The 21,546-nt window shown below is 39.3% G+C and overlaps 1 protein-coding gene, 1 non-coding gene and 1 pseudogene across 7 annotated transcripts in view; 2 read left to right on the plus strand and 1 right to left on the minus strand.

Moving 5' to 3' along the window:
• The window catches only part of LOC110988144 (broad substrate specificity ATP-binding cassette transporter ABCG2-like), an 88,477-nt gene extending 69,383 nt beyond the window's left edge, over positions 1-19,094 (plus strand). For all 6 annotated transcript variants that reach the window (XM_022251404.2, XM_022251410.2, XM_022251403.2 and 3 more), the window contains 9 exons: positions 5,251-5,444; positions 5,788-5,853; positions 6,353-6,438; positions 6,959-7,048; positions 8,495-8,619; positions 10,877-11,031; positions 11,561-11,650; positions 14,783-14,847; positions 15,354-19,094. In XM_022251404.2, coding sequence (XP_022107096.2) covers positions 5,251-5,444; positions 5,788-5,853; positions 6,353-6,438; positions 6,959-7,048; positions 8,495-8,619; positions 10,877-11,031; positions 11,561-11,650; positions 14,783-14,847; positions 15,354-15,501 — 1,019 coding nt within the window. In that variant the 3' untranslated portion in view covers positions 15,502-19,094. The remainder of the gene's footprint in view (positions 1-5,250; positions 5,445-5,787; positions 5,854-6,352; positions 6,439-6,958; positions 7,049-8,494; positions 8,620-10,876; positions 11,032-11,560; positions 11,651-14,782; positions 14,848-15,353) is intronic.
• On the minus strand, positions 17,338-17,421 carry Trnal-uag (transfer RNA leucine (anticodon UAG)). The gene is given in 2 exon segments: positions 17,338-17,373; positions 17,385-17,421. It is a non-coding gene; the product is annotated as a tRNA-Leu (tRNA).
• Positions 19,095-19,121: 27 nt separating the features above from the next.
• On the plus strand, positions 19,122-21,546 carry LOC110988153 (uncharacterized; annotated as a pseudogene).

The raw sequence follows: 21,546 nt of genomic DNA on the forward strand, positions 1-21,546 counted from the left end.
CCAAAGTACGGGACTAAAACTTGGCTAAAACAAGACAGATAGACCAACAAGACAAACGGACCAACAAGACAAACGGACCACTAAGACAAACGGACCAATAAGACAAACGGACCAACAAGACAAACGGACCAACAAGACAAACGGACCAACAAGACAAACGGACCAACAAGACAAACGGACCAACAAGACAAACGGACCAACAAGACAAACGGACCAACAAGACAAACGGACCAATAAGACAAACGGACCAACAAGACAAACGGACCAACAAGACAAACGGACCAACAAGACAAACGGACCAACAAGACAAACGGACCAACAAGACAAACGGACCAACAAGACAAACGGACCAACAAGACAAACGGACCAATAAGACAAACGGACTAACAAGACAAACGGACCAATAAGACAAACGGACCAACAAGACAAACCGACCAATAAGACAAACGGACCAACAAGACAAACGGACCAATAAGACAAACGGACTAACAAGACAAACGGACCAACAAGACAAACGGACCAATAAGACAAACGGACCAATAAGACAAACGGACTAATAAGACAAACGGACCAATAAGACAAACGGACCAACAAGACAAACGGACCAATAAGACAAACGGACCAACAAGACAAATGGACCAACAAGACAAACGGACCAATAAGAAAAACGGACCAACAAGACAAACGGACCAACAAGACAAACGGACCAACAAGACAAACGGACCAACAAGACAAACGGACCAACAAGACAAACGGACCAACAAGACAAACGGACCAATAAGACAAACGGACCAACAAGACAAATGGACCAACAAGACAAACGGACCAACAAGACAAACGGACCAACAAGACAAACGGACCAACAAGACAAACGGACCAACAAGACAAACAGACCAATAAGACAAACGGACCAACAAGACAAACGGACCAATAAGACAAACGGACCAATAAGACAAACGGACCAACAAGACAAATGGACCAACAAGACAAACGGACCAATAAGACAAACGGACCAACAAGACAAACGGACCAACAAGACAAACGGACCAATAAGACAAACGGACCAACAAGACAAACGGACCAATAAGACAAACGGACTAACAAGACAAACGGACCAACAAGACAAACGGACCAATAAGACAAACGGACTAACAAGACAAACGGACTAACAAGACAAACGGACCAATAAGACAAACGGACCAACAAGACAAACGGACCAACAAGAGAAACGGACCAATAAGACAAACGGACCAATAAGACAAACGGACCAACAAGACAAACGGACCAATAAGACAAACGGACTAACAAGACAAATGGACCAATAAGACAAACGGACTAACAAGACAAATGGACCAATAAGACAAACGGACTAACAAGACAAACGGACCAACAAGACAAACGGACCAATAAGACAAACGGACCAATAAGACAAATGGACCAATAAGACAAACGGACCAATAAGACAAACGGACTAACAAGACAAACGGACTAACAAGACAAACGGACCAACAAGACAAATGGACCAATAAGACAAACGGACCAATAAGACAAACGGACCAATAAGACAAACGGACCAATAAGACAAATGGACCAATAAGACAAACGGACCAACAAGACAAACGGACTAACAAGCCAAACGGACCAACAAGACAAACGGACCAATAAGACAAACGGACCAACAAGACAAACGGACCAACAAGACAAACGGACCAACAAGACAAACGGACCAACAAGACAAACGGACCAACAAGACAAACGGACCAACAAGACAAACGGACCAATAAGACAAACGGACCAATAAGACAAACGGACCAACAAGACAAACGGACCAATAAGACAAACGGACCAACCAGACAAACGGACCAACAAGACAAACGGACCAACCAGACAAACGGACCAACAAGACAAACGGACCAACAAGACAAACGGACCAACAAGACAAACGGACCAACAAGACAAACGGACCAACAAGACAAACGGACCAATAAGACAAACGGACCAATAAGACAAACGGACCAATAAGACAAACGGACCAACAAGACAAACGGACCAACAAGACAAACGGACCAACAAGACAAATGGACCAACAAGACAAACGGACCAACAAGACAAATGGACCAACAAGACAAACGGACCAATAAGACAAACGGACCAACAAGACAAACGGACCAACAAGACAAACGGACCAATAAGACAAACGGACCAACAAGACAAACGGACCAATAAGACAAACGGACTAACAAGTCAAACGGACCAACAAGACAAATGGACTAACAAGACAAACGGACCAATAAGACAAACGGACTAACAAGACAAACGGACCAATAAGACAAACGGACTAACAAGGCAAACGGACCAACAAGACAAACGGACTAACAAGACAAACGGACCAATAAGACAAACGGACTAACAAGACAAACGGACTAACAAGACAAATGGACTAACAAGACAAACGGACCAACAAGACAAACGGACCAACAAGACAAACGGACCAATAAGACAAACGGACCAATAAGACAAACGGACCAATAAGACAAACGGACCAACAAGACAAACGGACCAACAAGACAAACGGACCAACAAGACAAACGGACCAACAAGACAAACGGACCAATAAGACAAACGGACCAATAAGACAAACGGACCAACAAGACAAACGGACCAATAAGACAAACGGACCAACCAGACAAACGGACCAACAAGACAAACGGACCAACCAGACAAACGGACCAACAAGACAAACGGACCAACAAGACAAACGGACCAACAAGACAAACGGACCAACAAGACAAACGGACCAACAAGACAAACGGACCAATAAGACAAACGGACCAACAAGACAAACGGACCAATAAGACAAACGGACCAACAAGACAAACGGACCAACAAGACAAACGGACCAACAAGACAAATGGACCAACAAGACAAACGGACCAACAAGACAAATGGACCAACAAGACAAACGGACCAATAAGACAAACGGACCAACAAGACAAACGGACCAACAAGACAAACGGACCAATAAGACAAACGGACCAACAAGACAAACGGACCAATAAGACAAACGGACTAACAAGTCAAACGGACCAACAAGACAAATGGACTAACAAGACAAACGGACCAATAAGACAAACGGACTAACAAGACAAACGGACCAATAAGACAAACGGACTAACAAGGCAAACGGACCAACAAGACAAACGGACTAACAAGACAAACGGACCAATAAGACAAACGGACTAACAAGACAAACGGACTAACAAGACAAATGGACTAACAAGACAAACGGACCAACAAGACAAACGGACCAACAAGACAAACGGACCAATAAGACAAACGGACCAATAAGACAAACGGACCAACAAGACAAACGGACCAACAAGACAAACAGACTAACAAGACAAACGGACCAATAAGACAAACGGGGACACATGTTAAGGAATTGGTGCCCATTATACTAAGACGATAAACTATTTCCATTTTCAAGCAATCTCTTGGTCTTTTTTCCAATTGTAGAAATTTTTCCAAAACAGTGAGACACTGCATACGACAGGCCAGAATCTCAACTACACAATACAATCATTTCTATCTACATGTAGCCAGATTTTTTGTTTGACTTTCATACGTTATTTGAGACACTCCTGCACAGTGTGATCTACGTCTTTACCATGCACAAAACCAAATCCAGCCCCGTACTGAGCACAGTACACACTACGGCCTGTTACATGCGTACCGATGTATATGTACATATGCATGGAAATTATGCATCAGAGCCAATGTACATGTTCATGTGGTTCATGCTTGCATAGTACATGTAAAACTGGGGATATACCGTGAATTTATACATTTCCTGACAATGTTACAATGACAACTAGACCTCTGTTTCAATATAAACTTCATTTTGACTTAATGTACATGTACTTTTGTGTTCGTCTTTCGTTCCTGTGTCACTCAATTCTTATGCTCGCAAGGCCATAAGATTATGCAGGATAAACGGAACTGGTGCTGAGTTAGGTTGATATGCAAATGCATCTGGTTAGCAAGAGCAAAAAATCTAGTGCAAAACCCTCAGCAAATCTAAAACCGTCACTCCTTTCTCCACCACAGCCCACTTTTGAAAACTTCAGGAAAACTTCGAATTCTTTGTTTCGAGTCTTCAAAAAAATTGCATCAAAACGTAAACAAACTACTGCTTACGAAAAGAGCTCTTCACAAAAATCACTAGTTTTGATCACTCTGGTACTATTTCTCATTTTTCTTTTCATAAAGCACGGGAGGAAATATCATGAAAATATTTTTGGGCAGGTATTTTTGTTTCCAAAAAGTTAAAATAAGACATGAATTTCATGAAATGATGCAACTGTTTGCCTGACACAAATTCTCATGGCCTTCATTACGTGTGCAAATGATTCTAAAAATGGGACATGCACAGTTAGTAATTTCTCTCTGAAACATACATGAGACACGAACAGAGGACACGTTGCATGACGTCATTCCTTCCATAATTTAAAACAAATTGGCATCTGAAACTCTGTGATTTTTTGTGGAAAATACCCTTTTAGACTGGCTGTACCACTTCACGATGCCAAACCTGTACTCCAATTTCATGCATTTCGTTGATGGTCAGCTATTTAGTTGATCATAAGGGTGTAATATTTAAGCATCAAAGAGAAAATGGGCAAACTTTGTGGAACTGAGCGAGAGGGACATCGTTGCATACCGGTAATGCCATCATGTGTGTTTGTGTTGGGATATCATGGCTACTTGATGCAGACAGACGGCAAAGTTGAGCCTGGCTCAACTTTACTGATCGTTTGCAGGCTAGTTTGCATTTGTATGCACTTTCGGCAATACCTCTGTTTGGCATGTTTCTATACGTCTGCATTGCAGTTTGCATCTTGATTGCATTGCTCTGTACATTTCTTATGTTGACATGGAAACCAGGCTGATGGGGTAGCTTAGTGCCTCATTTTTCTGGAGGGGGCAGACTTTCTTCAATAAAGACTTCAAAGCCTTTTTTTTAAACAAAGTCTGAGCTAAGAGGGAGGGGACAAAGAGAGAAATAGCTCAGGTCTTGAGCAGGGGGTCTGTGCCGCCCACCCTTGACCTTTAGTTATGGCACCACTAAGAAATCTCACAGGTAATTTGTAATGCGATATATCTTTTTTTTTAATAGAAGATTTGGGAAGGTTCACTGGAGAAAATACCAAAAGCCTTTACAGAGAAATGACTCTTGTAAATTCCCTATAGATAAAGACAGTGCTGAGAAGGCCACCGAGGTTGTTCTCACTGAGATGGACCAACCGTCACTAGCAGACCTCTACAGACAATCAGATACATGCACTACTGTGATGAGAGAGGCTGGAGAGATTTATTCTTTGCATAGAAACAGTGACGAGGATGTCACTGTTAGTATTCAATACGCTACGTCCTTCCTTACCCAGGTATTACCATGCAGTCTGAATCATTTACCCAAGCCCTTTTGGTGTGTATGTACATTAATTATGCCAATACCTTCTACGTAAGGTGCATTAGAGAGTTGACCAGGGATCATCCAGATTTTTTCATCATTATCCTGAGCGTACACAAAAGAGAAGAGGTTAACAGTCTGGGTGCATGTTCTCTGGTACCTTACACACACGGATGCATTGAAGAAATTTATTGGCAGTGCATTTTATACAAAAACCTTATATGGAGTGTAATACATAAAGTTATTTTCTTGAAATGAAGTGTACTTTAACTATCAGCTCAGAAGAAATTTCAAATAAATTTGTGTTTATTTTTCAGTTGTGGTATGTTTCCAGGAGAGCCCTCATCAATTTTGTCAGGAACCCACAACTTTCTATTTTCCAGGTAAGCTGAAAAATTCACTTAGAAATGATAGTACATATCCTCTATTTGTCTGGCACAGCCTCCTTCGAGGAATAATACAGATCATGCTGGTTGACTATCTCAAGAGCCATGTAGAGATCCATCACCCTTGTGCCAAGAGAGTGGAGTGCATGTGACGAGTTTTCAGCAGAATATGCACAAAAACACAGTGCCTGTGCTTGAGGGGAATGCACCTTGGCTGGCAAACTGCAGATTCATTATTACTGATAATGTTCGGTATTTCCTCTGCAGAGAGTAAAGATGTACTCACATGCTTGTCTTGTAGGTGCTCATGATAGTTTCTGAAGAAAATATGTGCCACAAATATTCTCAACGAAAAAGTCTTCCCTTAAGTTTATTGCTGGCCAGAGCTCTGCATTCATGTATGTGTTGACCACAGAATCTAGTCTCACATCTGCATATACAAGTGCAAATTCTTGCCATTTTCCTGCTCATCAAATCCTTTGACCTTTTTGTCCAGCCATTGACAGTTGTGATTCTTGCCGTAATCCTTGGACTCATTTACTGGCAGATGGACACTTCACTGAACTCTGGCATCCAGAACAGGTAATGCAGCTCATGGTGTACATTTATGTCCAAGCAGATTTTGTGTTTGGGTGTTAAAGCCAAAAGTTGCGTAAAAGGTTTCAAAAGAGGAAACTGTCAAGTAAAAGAGAAAGATTCTTTGGTCAGGATTCATCTTCACGCAATAATGTTGGTGAAAGTTGTAAACTGCCAGTCATCAATGATGCTACAGCTCTCACAAAACAGTGGAAATATTCTTTCCAAGGTTATCAAATGGATCCAAAGGCCGGGTAGACTGAGGCAACTCAACTTTAAAGTGAAGCTTTCTCCAGTTTACTAACTGCTGATAAATATTTGACAGTGGTCATGATCCTCATGCACTTTAATTACAAGTTGCATATCCTATTACGAAACCAGCATGGCACTTTTTGAAATGCTCTTTTAAAATGATTTGAACCAAAGAGGAAGTCTCTCTTTTACTGTTCAGAGAGAGGCTTGGAAATTTGAACAAAATCTGTGTCATGGAACCTTTAACATGCTGTTGGTATGTATGTATTTGCAGGGTGGGAGCCTTTCTTTTTGTGACAATGAACATGGTGTTCGGTAACATGAGTGCAATCGAGATCTTCATCAAGGAAAGGGCCATCTTCATGTAAGTTCAAGCAAAATTCATCCTACTCTGTGTTGATACTATGTGGACCATCCTTTACATTGGCAAAACAGGTTGAAACCTGCCTTATGCAGTTTTCCCAAGTATTATACATAATCTACTCCAGTGTCTGATGTTTATTGTACTGAAAGGATTCTCAGTTTGTGACTATTGTGACAATTCTTAATTTGTCATAACCATCCCCATCTTTCTAGCTCAGGCATGTGGGGGGAGGGCATAGTACATGTACCAGTACATGAACATGTAACTGCAACAGGGAACATCACAAGAAAAACAGATAATTTTGATGCTAATGGTTTGCCATTGGGGGAGGAGGGCAACTACTCACCAGATGGGACCTTGCCCATCGGGCCCCTCTTTATAGTGACAAGCCTTTTGTTTTTTGTTAATTTATTTAGGCAGAAGTAAACAAGGAAACAACAACATATACATACATAAAAAATACATCAAATTACAAAGCCAGGGATAAACTGAAAAGCTGTTAATAACATCAGGGTTCTTAAGAACTCAAAAGTAAGCACATACATGTACCATACTTAAAGATATATGAAATTGCTTCAGAAGTAGTGCATACAGAAGAATAGTGAATTTTTACTTCTTTTTTATATTGATTGTAATTATTGCAGCATTTGATGTTATTAGGTAGTAAATTCCATTAAGAATTCCAATTTAAAAAAATGTCTTGCACTCAAGCCCGTTTATTCTTGGAACTACAAAACTGGTAAAACCATTAGTAGAATGACAATGCATTTCTGAAACCTTATCATCAGCATACAGCAGCAAATTAGACTGGGCACTTATGTTCATGTCATTCACATCACAAAGGATGAGCAGTGGCCCTAAAATACTACCCTGTGGAACACCACATGTTATTCCCATTGGTTGAGATTTAGCCTCATTAACACTGACAGCTTGCTGTCTGTTTGAAAGATTTGATCCAAACCGATGACTAGAATCTTAATGAATACCCATAGCTTGTAATTTTTAAATTACATGGTCTACAGTATCGAAAGGCTTCAGTAAGTTCAATTAAACCACACAAGTATAATTTACCCATGTCCGACTGAGATTGAATATAATCAGTTAAGGAAATTAAAGTGGTGTCAGTTAAATAAGAACTTCTAAAGCCGGATTGCAAATTATGAATAAGGTTATTATCAGTGAGATACTTTTCCAATTGAATGTATACTGGTCATTTCAAAAGTGTTGATATTGGCCTAAGTATACTGGTCATTACAGTATGTTAGCCTGTCAGTGGAAAAAAAAAACAAACTAATGTTGTATTGGTCATTGCATAGGATTTGGCGGTTTATTAAATCTAGAAATGGTATTTTGAATGAGGAGATTGATGTTCTTCCAGTTTTCAGTGTCACAGGTCTTTATAATAACACTGTCCTTCAAGTAGTAGTCTGCTATTTCTCAACACAGACACGAGTCAGCCAGTGGTTACTACAGAGTCTCAACATTCTTCTTCTCCAAGATTGTCTGTGATCTTCTTCCAATGAGATTCATACCAACGTTCCTCTTCTCTCTCATCACATACTGGATGCTTGGTCAGTAATTTTAACCCAGATTCATAAATAAGTGCTTCAGACAGTCTCCCTATTCAATAATGTGCAATTTGACCATGTATTATCATTTGATAATGCCCGCAAAGAAATGATAATGCCTGCTGCATAAATCATGCACTGGCATCTGGATACGAGACAGTTTAATCGATTCTCAGTGGTCAAGAGTCCATGTGCACGTGGCTCGCCATGCACATGCCAAGTCTATATAGGAGATTGTGTTTGACAGCTTGCTCAAGGAATATACTGTAATATGGATGGGGATGTTCAGGAAAATGAAAGTAAACTTCTAGAACAAAATCGTTGGAAATCCATAACTTTTAAGACCAGCTCAGGAGACTTGATGCTGATAGTGCCCTCGCCTGTGGCTCTGGCATGAGCCATGTCCATTCTCCTTAGCCTGTCCTAAATGCATGTTTAAGACTGGCCAAGCACATATTTATTCCCTTATTACACTAGTTAATCCTGTGCTCATCTAACCTGCTTATAACCTTCTAGGATTCATTAAAATCTGTGCCTAACTTTTTTTGCTGCATGAGTGAATAGTAACTCTTTCAGGTAAGGTAAACTTAATTATTTTCAACTTGCTAATTCCATGATTATCTAAGTAATCCATATGTATCATCCAGTTTAGCACCTTGCCAACAGTTTTGAAATTGAGTCAGTTGACTTTTGAAATCTAATTTCACCATTTTCCTGTTCTCAATTCAAGATATTTTATAGCAGTGTTCAAAACCAGTACATAAAACTTCTAAAGTCAGTCATGCCTTTAAAAATTCTTTGAGAAATTGTAGTCATTTAAGGGCTGTATCATCATTAGGTTAAGTTCTCTTTTAGCAGTAGTTTTTACATGGACTGTGCTAATAGTAGGCCAAAGATCACATGTGTCTGTAATGGACATTGGTGTCTGTGGCTGTGGCTATTCACTGGCAGGATAATTGTAAAAAGCTGAGTCTCAATATATCCGGTATTCATAAATATCTCAGACAATTTCATTATTTAACAACGTGCAATGTGGCCATGTATTAATGCTTGATAATGCCCACTGCAATTTGATAATGCCCGCTGCGTAAAAAAAATGCTTGCACCTGGATATGAGACAGTTTAAGCCATTTCTATTGGTCAAGAGTCTGTGTGCGCCAGGTCACGCGGAACATGCCACACGCATGCCAAGTCCATTTCAGGAGATTCTTCTGGACTATTTGCACAAGGAATGTACCATAAAATGGACGGGGGTGTTTGGGAAAATGAAAGAAAATTTCTTGAACAAAATTCTTGGAAATGTATAGCATATTGACTTTTTTTGACTCTCAGACTAAAACAGTATTTATGAATGGGAATAAATATGTGCTTCGTCTGTCTTAAACGTTAGTTAAACCGTTAGTTAAGATCGACCAAGCACATATTTATTCCATTATAAATGGTGCATTGTGGAATTTGATTTCTTCAAGAGCCCTTGAGTAGGATTGAATCTCATCATGGGACTTTGGTACTCAAGTCCTTCTGCAAGATCTTCATACTTTTTCCTACTTTGGTATATAATTGATACGATACCTGCAAAGGCACAGTGTACATGTAGATTAGGATTTTGTATTCGCAATTTACTGAAACTCAAATCCTCTGCAAGCCAATCTGAGAAGGCATCATTTTGTAGCAGGCCCACACCTTTACATGCACATTTTATTAGTTGAAAATTTGCTGTGTGTGTGAGTTTGTTTCTGCATTCAATTGGGGACCTTGAACAATAGAGGACAATAAGGTCCCCGATTGACAGAGGGTCCCCGATTGACAACTGTGTACAAAACATATGGGTGGTCCTGTAAAAAAGTTAAAGTACAAACAAAAGAGGAACAATAGGGGGTCCCCAGTTGCAGGCAAATACACACTTGTCTGTGTGTGTACAACCTGTGTGTGAGCACGGCAACCACAGCAGTTATGTCTTCTAATTCTAGACAAAGAATTAAGCCTTTTGGAATCTGTGAAGAATTGTAGTAAAACATTTATGTCATTGGCATCCACCAATCTGAGGTCTAATGCTGTAGGTTTTGTGCACATTCATTGGAAAGGTGAGGCCATTCACCTCATGTCGTAAGGTTGTGTTGTTGATGTGACATTCATGAGCTGCCTAACCTGGGTCGGTGTTTGCTTTATTGGGAAGTAATAAGCAGATACCAAATTGATGATAAACTGTAGATCAGGAGTAATAATGTTATCTAATATCAGTTTTCTTTGTAATGACCAGGTCTGAAGCATACAGCCAGTGCCTACTTCGTGTATCTGCTCAACTTGGTGCTAACAACATTTACTGCTTGTGGTCTTGCCTTTGCCATTAGCTGTAGTGTGACATTACAGAGCATTGCTACACTGTTCATCTCCATGACATATGTCATTATGCTGGTGAGAACTGGCCTTTTTTTAATAAAGGTTTTGATTGCTTCCATTCCTGATTTTGTTACTCCTTTTGGAAAGTTTTTACAAATATGAAGTTGAGTAGTACTTTTCCTAGTAATCTTCCTGCATCCTCCAAAATCTACTACCGAGCAAAAAAATAATGGCACAGTCTTAAAGAGATCATTCGGTGATTTTTGGATGCTTTGCTGAAATTAAGACTGAAAAAAGGCATCTTCATCACTGTCTTTACTTTCTGAATTTTATTTGAAACGAATTTTCGTGGACATTTGACTTCATGCGCCAAAGTGCGATATGGTAGGTTTGCCTGTTTGAGGCAGTTTAAGAATATTTTGTGTTTTATGTGTTTTCAGAGTGGCAGTATTTGTCAGAGTCAAACTGTCAAATTCCAAAGGGTATACTTTGTTATCGCCGTTTGTGTGGAAGGTGGCAATGGTTATAACAGTACTCTACTGCACTGTACATGACAAATTTGTCTCTTATGTATCATTATTTCTACTTGTTCTTTTTTGTTCAGGTCTTCAGTGGACTCCTTGTCAATATTTCCTCGTTGCCATCCTGGATTCAGTGGATCCAGTACCTCAGCCTGTTCAGATACAGCTTAAATGTGAGTTATAATGATGCAGAATTTAAAAAAAGGTCGAGAGCTTATCTGTCTGATTGCCAACAGAACAGAGGGCTTTTTTGCATTCTTTTGTACATTTGAACAACTACAGCATCATCACATCAAGTCATTTTTTGTAAATATCACCCCTCTTTTTCAAGTTACTGTATCTGCAAGCCAGATAGAACACATACTTTAAGAGAAACAGGGCTGATGATGCCACTGTCACGTGAGGTAGAAATTGCTCTAAAGCACTCTCTTTTCAAGATATATGCAAGATTTGAACCCAATCGGACATGTACTTCAGGAGATATGGGGCCTTAAAGAGTGCACCTTTAATGTCATATGACTTGTGTCCTGATGATGTCATTATCACCTGAGGTCAAAATTCCTCTAAAGCACTCCCTTTTCAAGATATCTGCAAGATTTGAACCTAATTGGACATACACTTCATGAGATATAGTAGTTTAAATGATGCACCTTTAATGTCACATGACTCGTCTGCTGATGCCATTGTCATCACATGAGGTCAATTTCCCTTTGTAAACCTTCCCTTCCTAACTACCTGCAACATTTCAACCCAATCAGACATGTACAATACAGTAAACAATACAAAACATTTTAATTATCGCAGAAAAACACAAATTAGACATTTTAAACATTTATCTCTTTTGGCGTTCCATACATTGCGATCTGCTCTGGGCAGCACGTGCTCAGTATTTTGCCAAGTCCTGAGTATATGGACTATGCACTGTGTTGTCTATGTTGCAGGCAGATATTGGGCATCCACGCACACAGTAGCCACTGCACACAGTATTGTGATGTTCTAGTAGGCAATTTATATTTTAGGGTTTTTTTCGGCGGTGCTTCACGTGTGTGAAAAAGTACACTGGTTTGGTTTCTATTGAGCACTCAACTGGTGCAATTTCAGGTCCGGGAGGTCCCAAGAGTCTGAGAAAATGCATGTGCACGTCGAAAATATCGTCCCGATGTGTTGCGATGTGACCGTGCAAATGGTGAATACGTGCATGGACGAAATGCTTTAAACAGTTGGTTAAGGTCTGACATAAGAGGCCCTGTTCCCTTTGTCCGAGTTTGGAGACCCCGGCCACGCATAGAAAGCATGCATGTCCGGATCCGGAGTCCTTGACAGGAAGTGGTTAAAAGTGGTGGCAGATAGAGCCATTGCAGCCCATACGGCAATGTAGAGGGGTTTGCCTTGTCAAAATGCACTCAACTAAAAAGATCGCCTCCACAAATGTAATGGTTGCAATGCCATACTTCATTGAGGACAAGGTCAAACACCAAAAGCAAAAGCTTCCTTTCTGTCATCTCTAGATAGGACACCATCACAACCTGATACAGAGAGGACAGAAGTGGAGCTCAAGCTAGACAATAATTCATGTTCACAAGAGATCAGCAGTTGTACAGTGTTTGTCAGAAATTCATTGTGACTTATATCCAGATGGGACAATTTGTTAGTCAAGCATTCCTTGCTCTTTAGATTTTGGAGAACATTTCTGTGATACAGTAAACTTTTGTTTGAATGTTGAAAAAACTTTGCTATAGTGAAGCAATAAGATCAATCTTACAAGATCTGTTTTCATTTTAAGTGCAGTGCACAGGCATTGCTGTGCCAAAGAACCTTGTTTCTGTTACCCAGAGAAATAGTTCAATCAACATTTCACTTACAGTGAATATCCAATATACTTAAGTTTAACAAATATTTGCCCTGACCCACCCACCCCCCAAAAAGCCCCATTAATCCCATACCTCAAGAACCCATTTTTAGTCCAATGGTGTGTTGTGGTGTTTAGAAAGTTAAAGTTAAATTTCAACAAAATCATGGCACTAAAGTTTCAGGTGAAATATATACACATGTATCAACAATATTACGGCACTCAAAATCTGATATGCATGTACTTGTAAGTGAGTGTCTTATTCCATCAGTTACTTCCTTTTCCAGCCATGCCCTTAATGTACTCCTAATGTCTTTTCTTAGAAATTTAAGCTTATTGCCACTTGTTGGATTGAAAATAACAGCATAGGGAAACCTCACTTTATATTTTTGGTTTAATGTTAAAATGGATTTGAATTTGTTTACACAACAACCAAGCACAATCAAGGCCACTCCCTAACTGCACCTCACCTCAGTTTGTAGTTTGAGGCTTTTATTCTTTTTTTTAAATTCATTTTTATGTGTAAATATGGGACATCGGTTTCATTAAAATTTGTTAGTTTTTTGTTTTAAGTGTGTAAACATAGTATGCATTGATGAACTATCCAAAGAAAGAGAAATAATCGATATCTGAAATTGTACAACCCTGACAAAGTTTCATCATTCAAATTCTTCAAAAGTATGACTTCCTTGCTCAGAATATGCAAAGAAACCTTATATATCCAACAAAACAGGTTTCACCCCTCTGGCTGCCAGACTATCATGAGCATATTAAAGACTGGACAATTTTTCAGCTACTGTATGAACTGATGAATATTTACTACTACACAGTGTGCTGCTTTTTGCTATATTGTACTGTTGTGTACACTGTTCTCTTGCTTTGATTGACACATATATTTTCTTTATAAGAATTTAAATACCCATCAAATTCCATGGGGAGTCGGGTTGGCCTAGTGGTTCTTTCCTCGCCTTCCACCTCTGTGGCCCGGGTTTGAATCCTGGCCCGGTCCACATGTAGATTGGGTTTCTAGTCCCTACCTGATTCCATGGGTTTTACCTGGAATATTCCTTTGGGGTTTTCCTCCCACCTCTGAAACTGTAACTGCTTCTCACTGTCTCCTCTCTAAAGGTTTCTTCAGGCTTGCGAGCTACAGTGCCTAGGGCACTTTTGAGGAATCCTTGGTGTCATTACCAGAAATATATAATAATAATACAGATTGCCTTCCTGTCACTTTTTGAAGTAATGAAATACTGTTTTGGAATACCCCAACATATACTTGCCTTCAGTTGTGGCTGTCGTGTTTTTAACCTGGTTGGTTAAAATTGATCAGTCTGGTGTGGATCTTTTGATTCCTCAGTTGTTTGGCCAGTAAATGGTTACATATCTGTACATGACATCAAAGTTTGTATCTCCAAACATTTGTGGATAGCTATTGTTTTGTATTCTTGTTTGCCAGGCTCTTAGCGTAAACGAGCTTGTTGGTTTGACATTTAGTGGAGAGGTCAACAACGTCACAATGAGGTAGGCAGGAGTTAAATTTAACCTTTGACCCTTGTGACATGCTCCCATGTAACTGGCAGGCATAGAAAATGGCACCATCAGTTACCAGCTGTATGGAGGGTAGCTTCTTTTAATTATTGCATGTGACGGCATCAACTGCAGCAAAAATCCTGTCAGCAAAAGCATGCCTTTCCAAAACTTGCTTGCATAAGGAAAATCCAGGGGTCCACAAAGTGGCATAGTCAGGCAATCATGTGTTACAAGACGTTACCTTTGAAATTGAAGGAACAATGCTTTTGACTCGTCACAAATTTGTTTGAAGTCATCAACACCAGCCATTGTAAGCTTCCATGTGTTATTTATCGCAATTTAAGATATGATGAATCATGGTGATTTGTAATATCAACCTTGGATCCAATTAAACTGAACTTGTTTGCTAAGACTCTCAGCCCATTGATTAAAGACTGAAACTGGTATGATTGGCTTGTAAGCACAGCTGACCCTTTGTTTGGGTTTTGTTCCCACAGGATGACGGGGGAGATGTACCTGGAGGGACAAGGGATTGACTATTCCCACTGGGGTCTTTGGAAGAATGAGCTAGCCCTAGTCATCATGTGCGTCGGCTTCATGACTATGGCTTATATCAAGCTCAGACTGATCCCTAAATACAAGTAGGGTATGTTAGCAAACCTGGCAGGCTGTAGCCTTGTGCTTTTTTCTTTAATTTCTGGTTTTTTTAATGAAACGAGGAAACCAATAGTAATAAGAAGAATAAGAAGATTAAACTGAGCTGTCAATGATAAATTCTACAGAACTTGTGAAAGACACGCAGGTTGTTCTTTCAGTTTCAGCATATCATGAAGACACTTTTTCACCTTTCATTCATACCCTCTCATGAAGACACTTTTTCACCTTTCATTCATACCCGTTCATGAAGACACTTTTTCACCTTTCATTCATACCCTCTCATGAAGACACTTTTTCACCTTTCATTCATACCCCCTCATGAAGACACTTTTTCACCTTTCATTCATACCCGTTCATGAAGACACTTTTTCACCTTTCATTCATACCCTCTCATGAAGACACTTTTTCACCTTTCATTCATACCCGTTCATGAAGACACTTTTTCACCCTCTTCCGTTCATACCCTCTCATGAAGACACTTTTTCACCCTCTTCCGTTCATACCCGTTCATGAAGACACTTTTCACCATCTCCTATACATACCCTCTCAATTTTGCGCCCTGGACGCTTTGTTTTGGTTTGTATTTTGTTGAGGAGTAGAGAGTTACGGTCAGGGTGTTAATTAGGAAGAGCTGTTGTAAAATGCTGACCCCAAAGGCTTGTGCTGAGACAGGATTTCTTTCTTGCCATAATGTCATGTGTTGCATTCATTTAACTTGTAAAACTTCTTCAATCTTTCAACTTTTCCATGATTTGATCCACCCCAAAATATGGGCAATTCACATTGCAGTGCACCATGTTTTTGTTGGCTGTAAACTTGAAAAATGGCTTCTCTGTGGCAACCTCTTGGTAGTGCAGTGCATTATGAATTACTCATGTCATTACGCACAATGCAGCACGTGTCCCATCCTCATGAGGGAAATATGTCCCCTTGATTGGAGTGAGGCTGAGTGGGCACTTGCAGCTTCCTACAGCACAACATAATGTCATATAGCTGAAGATATTGTAACGTATATTTAAAAGGATCTGTATCCAAGAATTTTAAATGAGGCAGTTTTAAAATGTTCCAAAAATTTTAACTCTTCAAAGTCAAAATGTAATATGTACATGTTACAGAAATGGCTGAGGATTCAAGGCAGCTGTAAGCATCAGGGGAATGCTTAAGTTTGTATTAAAAGATGGCTTTCAAAATCTTTTGTATTGGAGTAACAACATTTACATCAAGTTTTGTAGATTTTGTTCTTATTGTTATAACTAAACTATATTCTATCTCAAAGTGCGTACTTTTGGTGAATCATGTTTTAAATTTATGTATTGGATATTTGTATTTTTATTTCAAACATTGAAAATATATCATCATGATAATGTTGATGTATTAATTGGCAAAAGTGATTTCAAATATGACTTGAACACATTCTTACATTGGTATAGTTTTTCAAGATGTATTTTTTTGCATTGGGGAGATGTTAATTTATATAACAGATTTTGCCCTTACCCGATGCATATATTGATAAACACTGTATGCTCAATGCTTGTCCGAGAGGTTGTGAAAGAATTCACTAGCTTGCTTGGGTGGGACTCGAACCCACGACCTCCTGCTTTCTAGTGCAGACATCGAAAACCATTCGACCACCGAGCTTGCCGAGGTCGGCTGGCCAGTCCGAGTCGGGTGATGCAGCCGGTACCGCGAACTATTTTCAAGATGTATTTTTTGCATTGGGGAGATGTTAATATATATAGCGAGTTTTGCCCTTACCCAACGTATATATTGATAAACACTGTATGCTCAGTGCTTGTCAGAGAGCTTGCGAAAAAATTCACAAGTTTGCTCGGGTGGGACTCGAACCCACGACCTCCTGCTGACCTCCACGACCTAGTGCAGACGTCTTAACCACTCGACCACCGAGCTTGCCGCGGTTGGCTGGCCGGTCCGAGTCGGGTGAAGCTATTTTCAAGATGTATTTTTTTTCCACAATACTTTTTATTGTGGAATTTTCCAAGTGGATGATAGAATGTTTACTTTCAAAACAGTTTTATTCAGTTCCTTATGGGATATTGGTGAGAGTTTTTTCTGTGTGGTGCAATGCTTAAGAATTGTTGGTCCTTGTGTGAAATGATACATTGAGTAAAAAGTATTGTGAGAATTTTCTTTATGGCAATACAAAGTACTACATATAGGTTGCTGTTCTGTGATTTTGGAATTGGAATGTGTAGGCTTGAGCAAAAGGAGTCCACCCACTGTTGTTGGGATGTGCATGAACTACATGGTTAGACTGATTCAGACACTAGAGATGACTGAAGAATTGTGGTAGTGATTGAGTGGCAGGCTGATGATGTCATAGAAGTGCACTTTACTGTTATTGTTGGATGTCATTTCAGGCTCCAATTTCTTCTGAACACCGTGTGTTGTTCATCAGATTGATGTACAGTTTTGTATATAGCAAAGTTCTGCTGACGGAGCGCCGGTCACAGGAGGTATAAAATCCTTCACATTTTGGCTGGCAACCAGCTTTTGTTCAGCAAAGGGCAAGTTCAAGCAATGGCTATAATTTAAAAACATGATTCAACTGACTTCGCCTGAATGATGGATGATTTGGACCACACACTTATAGGGTGAAAATGATGACTTGGTGTATACAGTATTGTAAAAAACAAACCGACATTGTCAGTGTATGATTTTGTTTTTCCGCTTATATGTTTAAGGTAATCTAAGCTGTAAGTTGTAAATCAACAGAGTGTGATGCATACATTATCCTGGTTTTGTTATAATTTCTGTGTCGTTATAAAAATGTGTTGAGATATGGGGGAAAATTAAACATTTTGTCATAATGCATTTGTGGATATCCTTGTGATAAGGACCAGCATGGACAGGGAAATATTTCTGAGTTTTTTGTACATGTACATGTAGTTGTCTTTTTCACATGTTGTTTCTCTGCTAGGATGAAATGTTACAGATTTATGTTGGGCTTTTAAATTTGTCATTTTGATGTCTACATGTACTCTTGCCGCCAGTGTACATAAGCTAACACAATTGGTCAATTTCATATCCATGCTGTACTCTTTGATATGCAGCATACATTTGTGTAACCTTTTGTATATACATGTACAGCACAGTCAGAAATATGATCTATGGGACTTTTAGTTTAAACTTTCAACACATTATGAAGTATTTAAGGCCTAAAGGTTGATTCATTCTCCTTTTCTTACTGTATTTATGATCGCTGTTCCACTTCCTTGTGAACTGGTCCAGATGTGACTTTCCTTTACTCCTGATTATTTTTTTTGTCAAGCATGTTCAAATAATGGTAAAATTTCATGTTTAATGAAAACGTTTGGCTGTCCTATCCTGCAGTCATAGCCTGGTGGGGTTACACTTTGGAGAATACTGTGGGTGTAATCAAAGAAGAATTATAGGGCAGAACATTAGTATTTTTCTCCAACACTCTGACCCATATAGACCTGTCATGGATGACGTCACAGTTTTGTTTATCTGCCATCTTGGATTACATACATGAGCACGTCTTCACCGTTACTTGTCAGCTGTGTATAAAACTCCACACGCGCGGGAAGATTTGAACTGAAGTGAGTTTGTACTGTAGTTTGTTGAAAATGGTCAACTTTTGTGCTGTACTTTGACTGTGGAAACAGGGGGGGGGAACATGATAAGAAATCTTTTTATCGTTTACCTGCTGTACTGACAAGAGAAGGTAAGGCAACTTGCATACTTTCACTAAAAGAAAAGACGGACAGAATGGTTGTCACGGGTTTCCAGAAACATCAGTGACAGAAACTTACAGTGCACGCGAATTTGCTCCAATCACTTCATATCTGGTGAGTAGCAATGAACGTAACTTTGCATAAATTAACAAAATTTCAGTGCCCTTTGAAAATATGCGTATAGCCAAATTGGTTTGCTAAATTAATAAGAGTTACATGTATGACTCGATATCACCCCGTAATAGTATACTTCCCGATTCCCAATAGTGCCTGTACATGTAGGCCTACAAGGCTACATCACTCAAGACATGTCAGAGCAAGGAGTTGACCATGCTCATTCCTGACACTGCTTTCTAAATCATCCAGCTACAGTCTTTCATATTCGCCATGGATCCTGGAAAATATGAAAAGGCCCCAATGCAATGTAATGAGAAAGAAAACACCCAGAAACAATTTTTCCAGCTGAAAAATGCCATCAGGGAAGCAATTCAGGTGCAATCAATGGTCAGTTGACCATGGTTGACAGTGAAATTTAGCACTGGAGAATTTCAAAACATAAGAAAACTCAATTTTTGAGACAAGTCCCATGTTATATGTCAAGCGTGAGATGACCGTATATTTATTTCCCTCAAAATTAATAGGTAAATATCTTATTTGTTACTATGTTTATGTTGGCCTTGTTTTTATGAGCCCTACTTTTTTCCATATTATTTAACACCACAGGAAAGCCATCAACACTCTATGATACCACTAATCCTGATTGGGCACCCAGCTTGAAGCTTGGACACAACAAGGTAGATAGTTGCTCAGTCGCTCGAGACTCAGGTATGCAAGAAGTGTGAAGAGACGAGCAGAAATGCAAACATAATGCTGCAAAAGCTCTCTCACAGCTCGGGTCAGACCACAAGACTCAACCAGTGGATGATGAAAGTAAGCTTTCTGAAGTAGTTTGCCAAACTGACCTTGAAGGGAATGTTTGCATCACAAAAAGAACTCTGGCGACTTTTGGAAGAAAACAGAACACTGAAAGAGCAGCTTGCCAACACCAACAAGTTTGATGAGGGAATCTTCAAAGACAATGATGAAAATGTTAGGCATGACACAGGACTTCCAAGTTTTGCTGTACTAGTTGCACTTTTTAATTTTCTCCAAGTGTATATTCCACATACATTCTTGAACACTTTAACTAAATATCAACAACTGGTTCTCACTCTTATGAAACCTCGGCTAAATCTTTCCCATATGGACCTTGGAAACCGATTTCATGTACATAAGTCGACATCATCTACACTGTTTTTAAATTATGATTGATAACATGTATGTGAGGTTAAAGCCACTAATATAGTGGCCTGATCGTCAACAGTTGATGGAAACCATGCCCATGTCATTTAGAACACACTTTGGTCAAAAAATAACTGTGATTATTGACTGTTTTGAGGTATCCTTAGAAAGGCCATCAAATCTTGCAGCACGATCATCAACATGGTCTTCTTATAAATCAAACAATACAATCAAATATTTGATAGGTATAACATCACAGGGTGTAATATGCTACATACCAGAGGGGTAGGGTGGCAGGGCAAGTGACACATTTGTCGTTGAACACAGTAGCTTTCTGCACATATTGTGTGTTGGTGATGTGGTCATGGCAGACGGGATTTGATGTTTCTGACAGCATTTGAATGATGGGGGCTAAACTTCTTATCCCTACAATTAGACGTGACAGACTTCGTCTTACAGGAGAAGAAGTGGAGAAAGCACAGCGTATTGCCAACTCAAGAATTCATGTAGAGCGAGTCATTGTCAAAAATATACTATTCTTCATAGCACAATTCCCATAGACTGTGTGAAAGCATGTGATAGTAAAGTCACAATATTTGACAAAATTACAGTTATACGTTGTGCACTGACCAACATGTCCATCTGTCATTCCATTTGATTAGATGAAGTCTCTTGATTGTGTTGAAACCAAGTCATAGGATTCAAGATGATTCTTGTGTCAAAGTTTCTGAGTCGAGTCAATACTTTCCTATCATTTTTTTTTAGTATCAATTTTTTTTCTCAAGTCAACACCACTATATAATGGCACTTTCATAATTAATTCAACTTTTAGTATAAAGAATACTTAGTTTTTGTTGCTTTCCTGTAAATTCCAGTCTTAAAAAATTTTGATTATTGCATTTGTATGACAAAGGAAATAATTGGGGATTTGGCTTCGTGTATTTTGCAAGCAACAGGAATACACTTTGGTTTAGAATGTACACTGACAGGGATGGTGAACTTCTGCATTAAACTAAAGCATTCATATAGAGAGAAA

This window comes from Acanthaster planci, linkage group LG19 (genome assembly GCF_054643075.1).
Source record: "Acanthaster planci isolate LZ-2023a linkage group LG19, COTS_SCS, whole genome shotgun sequence".
In the NCBI taxonomy this organism is placed as follows: Eukaryota; Metazoa; Echinodermata; class Asteroidea; order Valvatida; family Acanthasteridae; genus Acanthaster; species Acanthaster planci.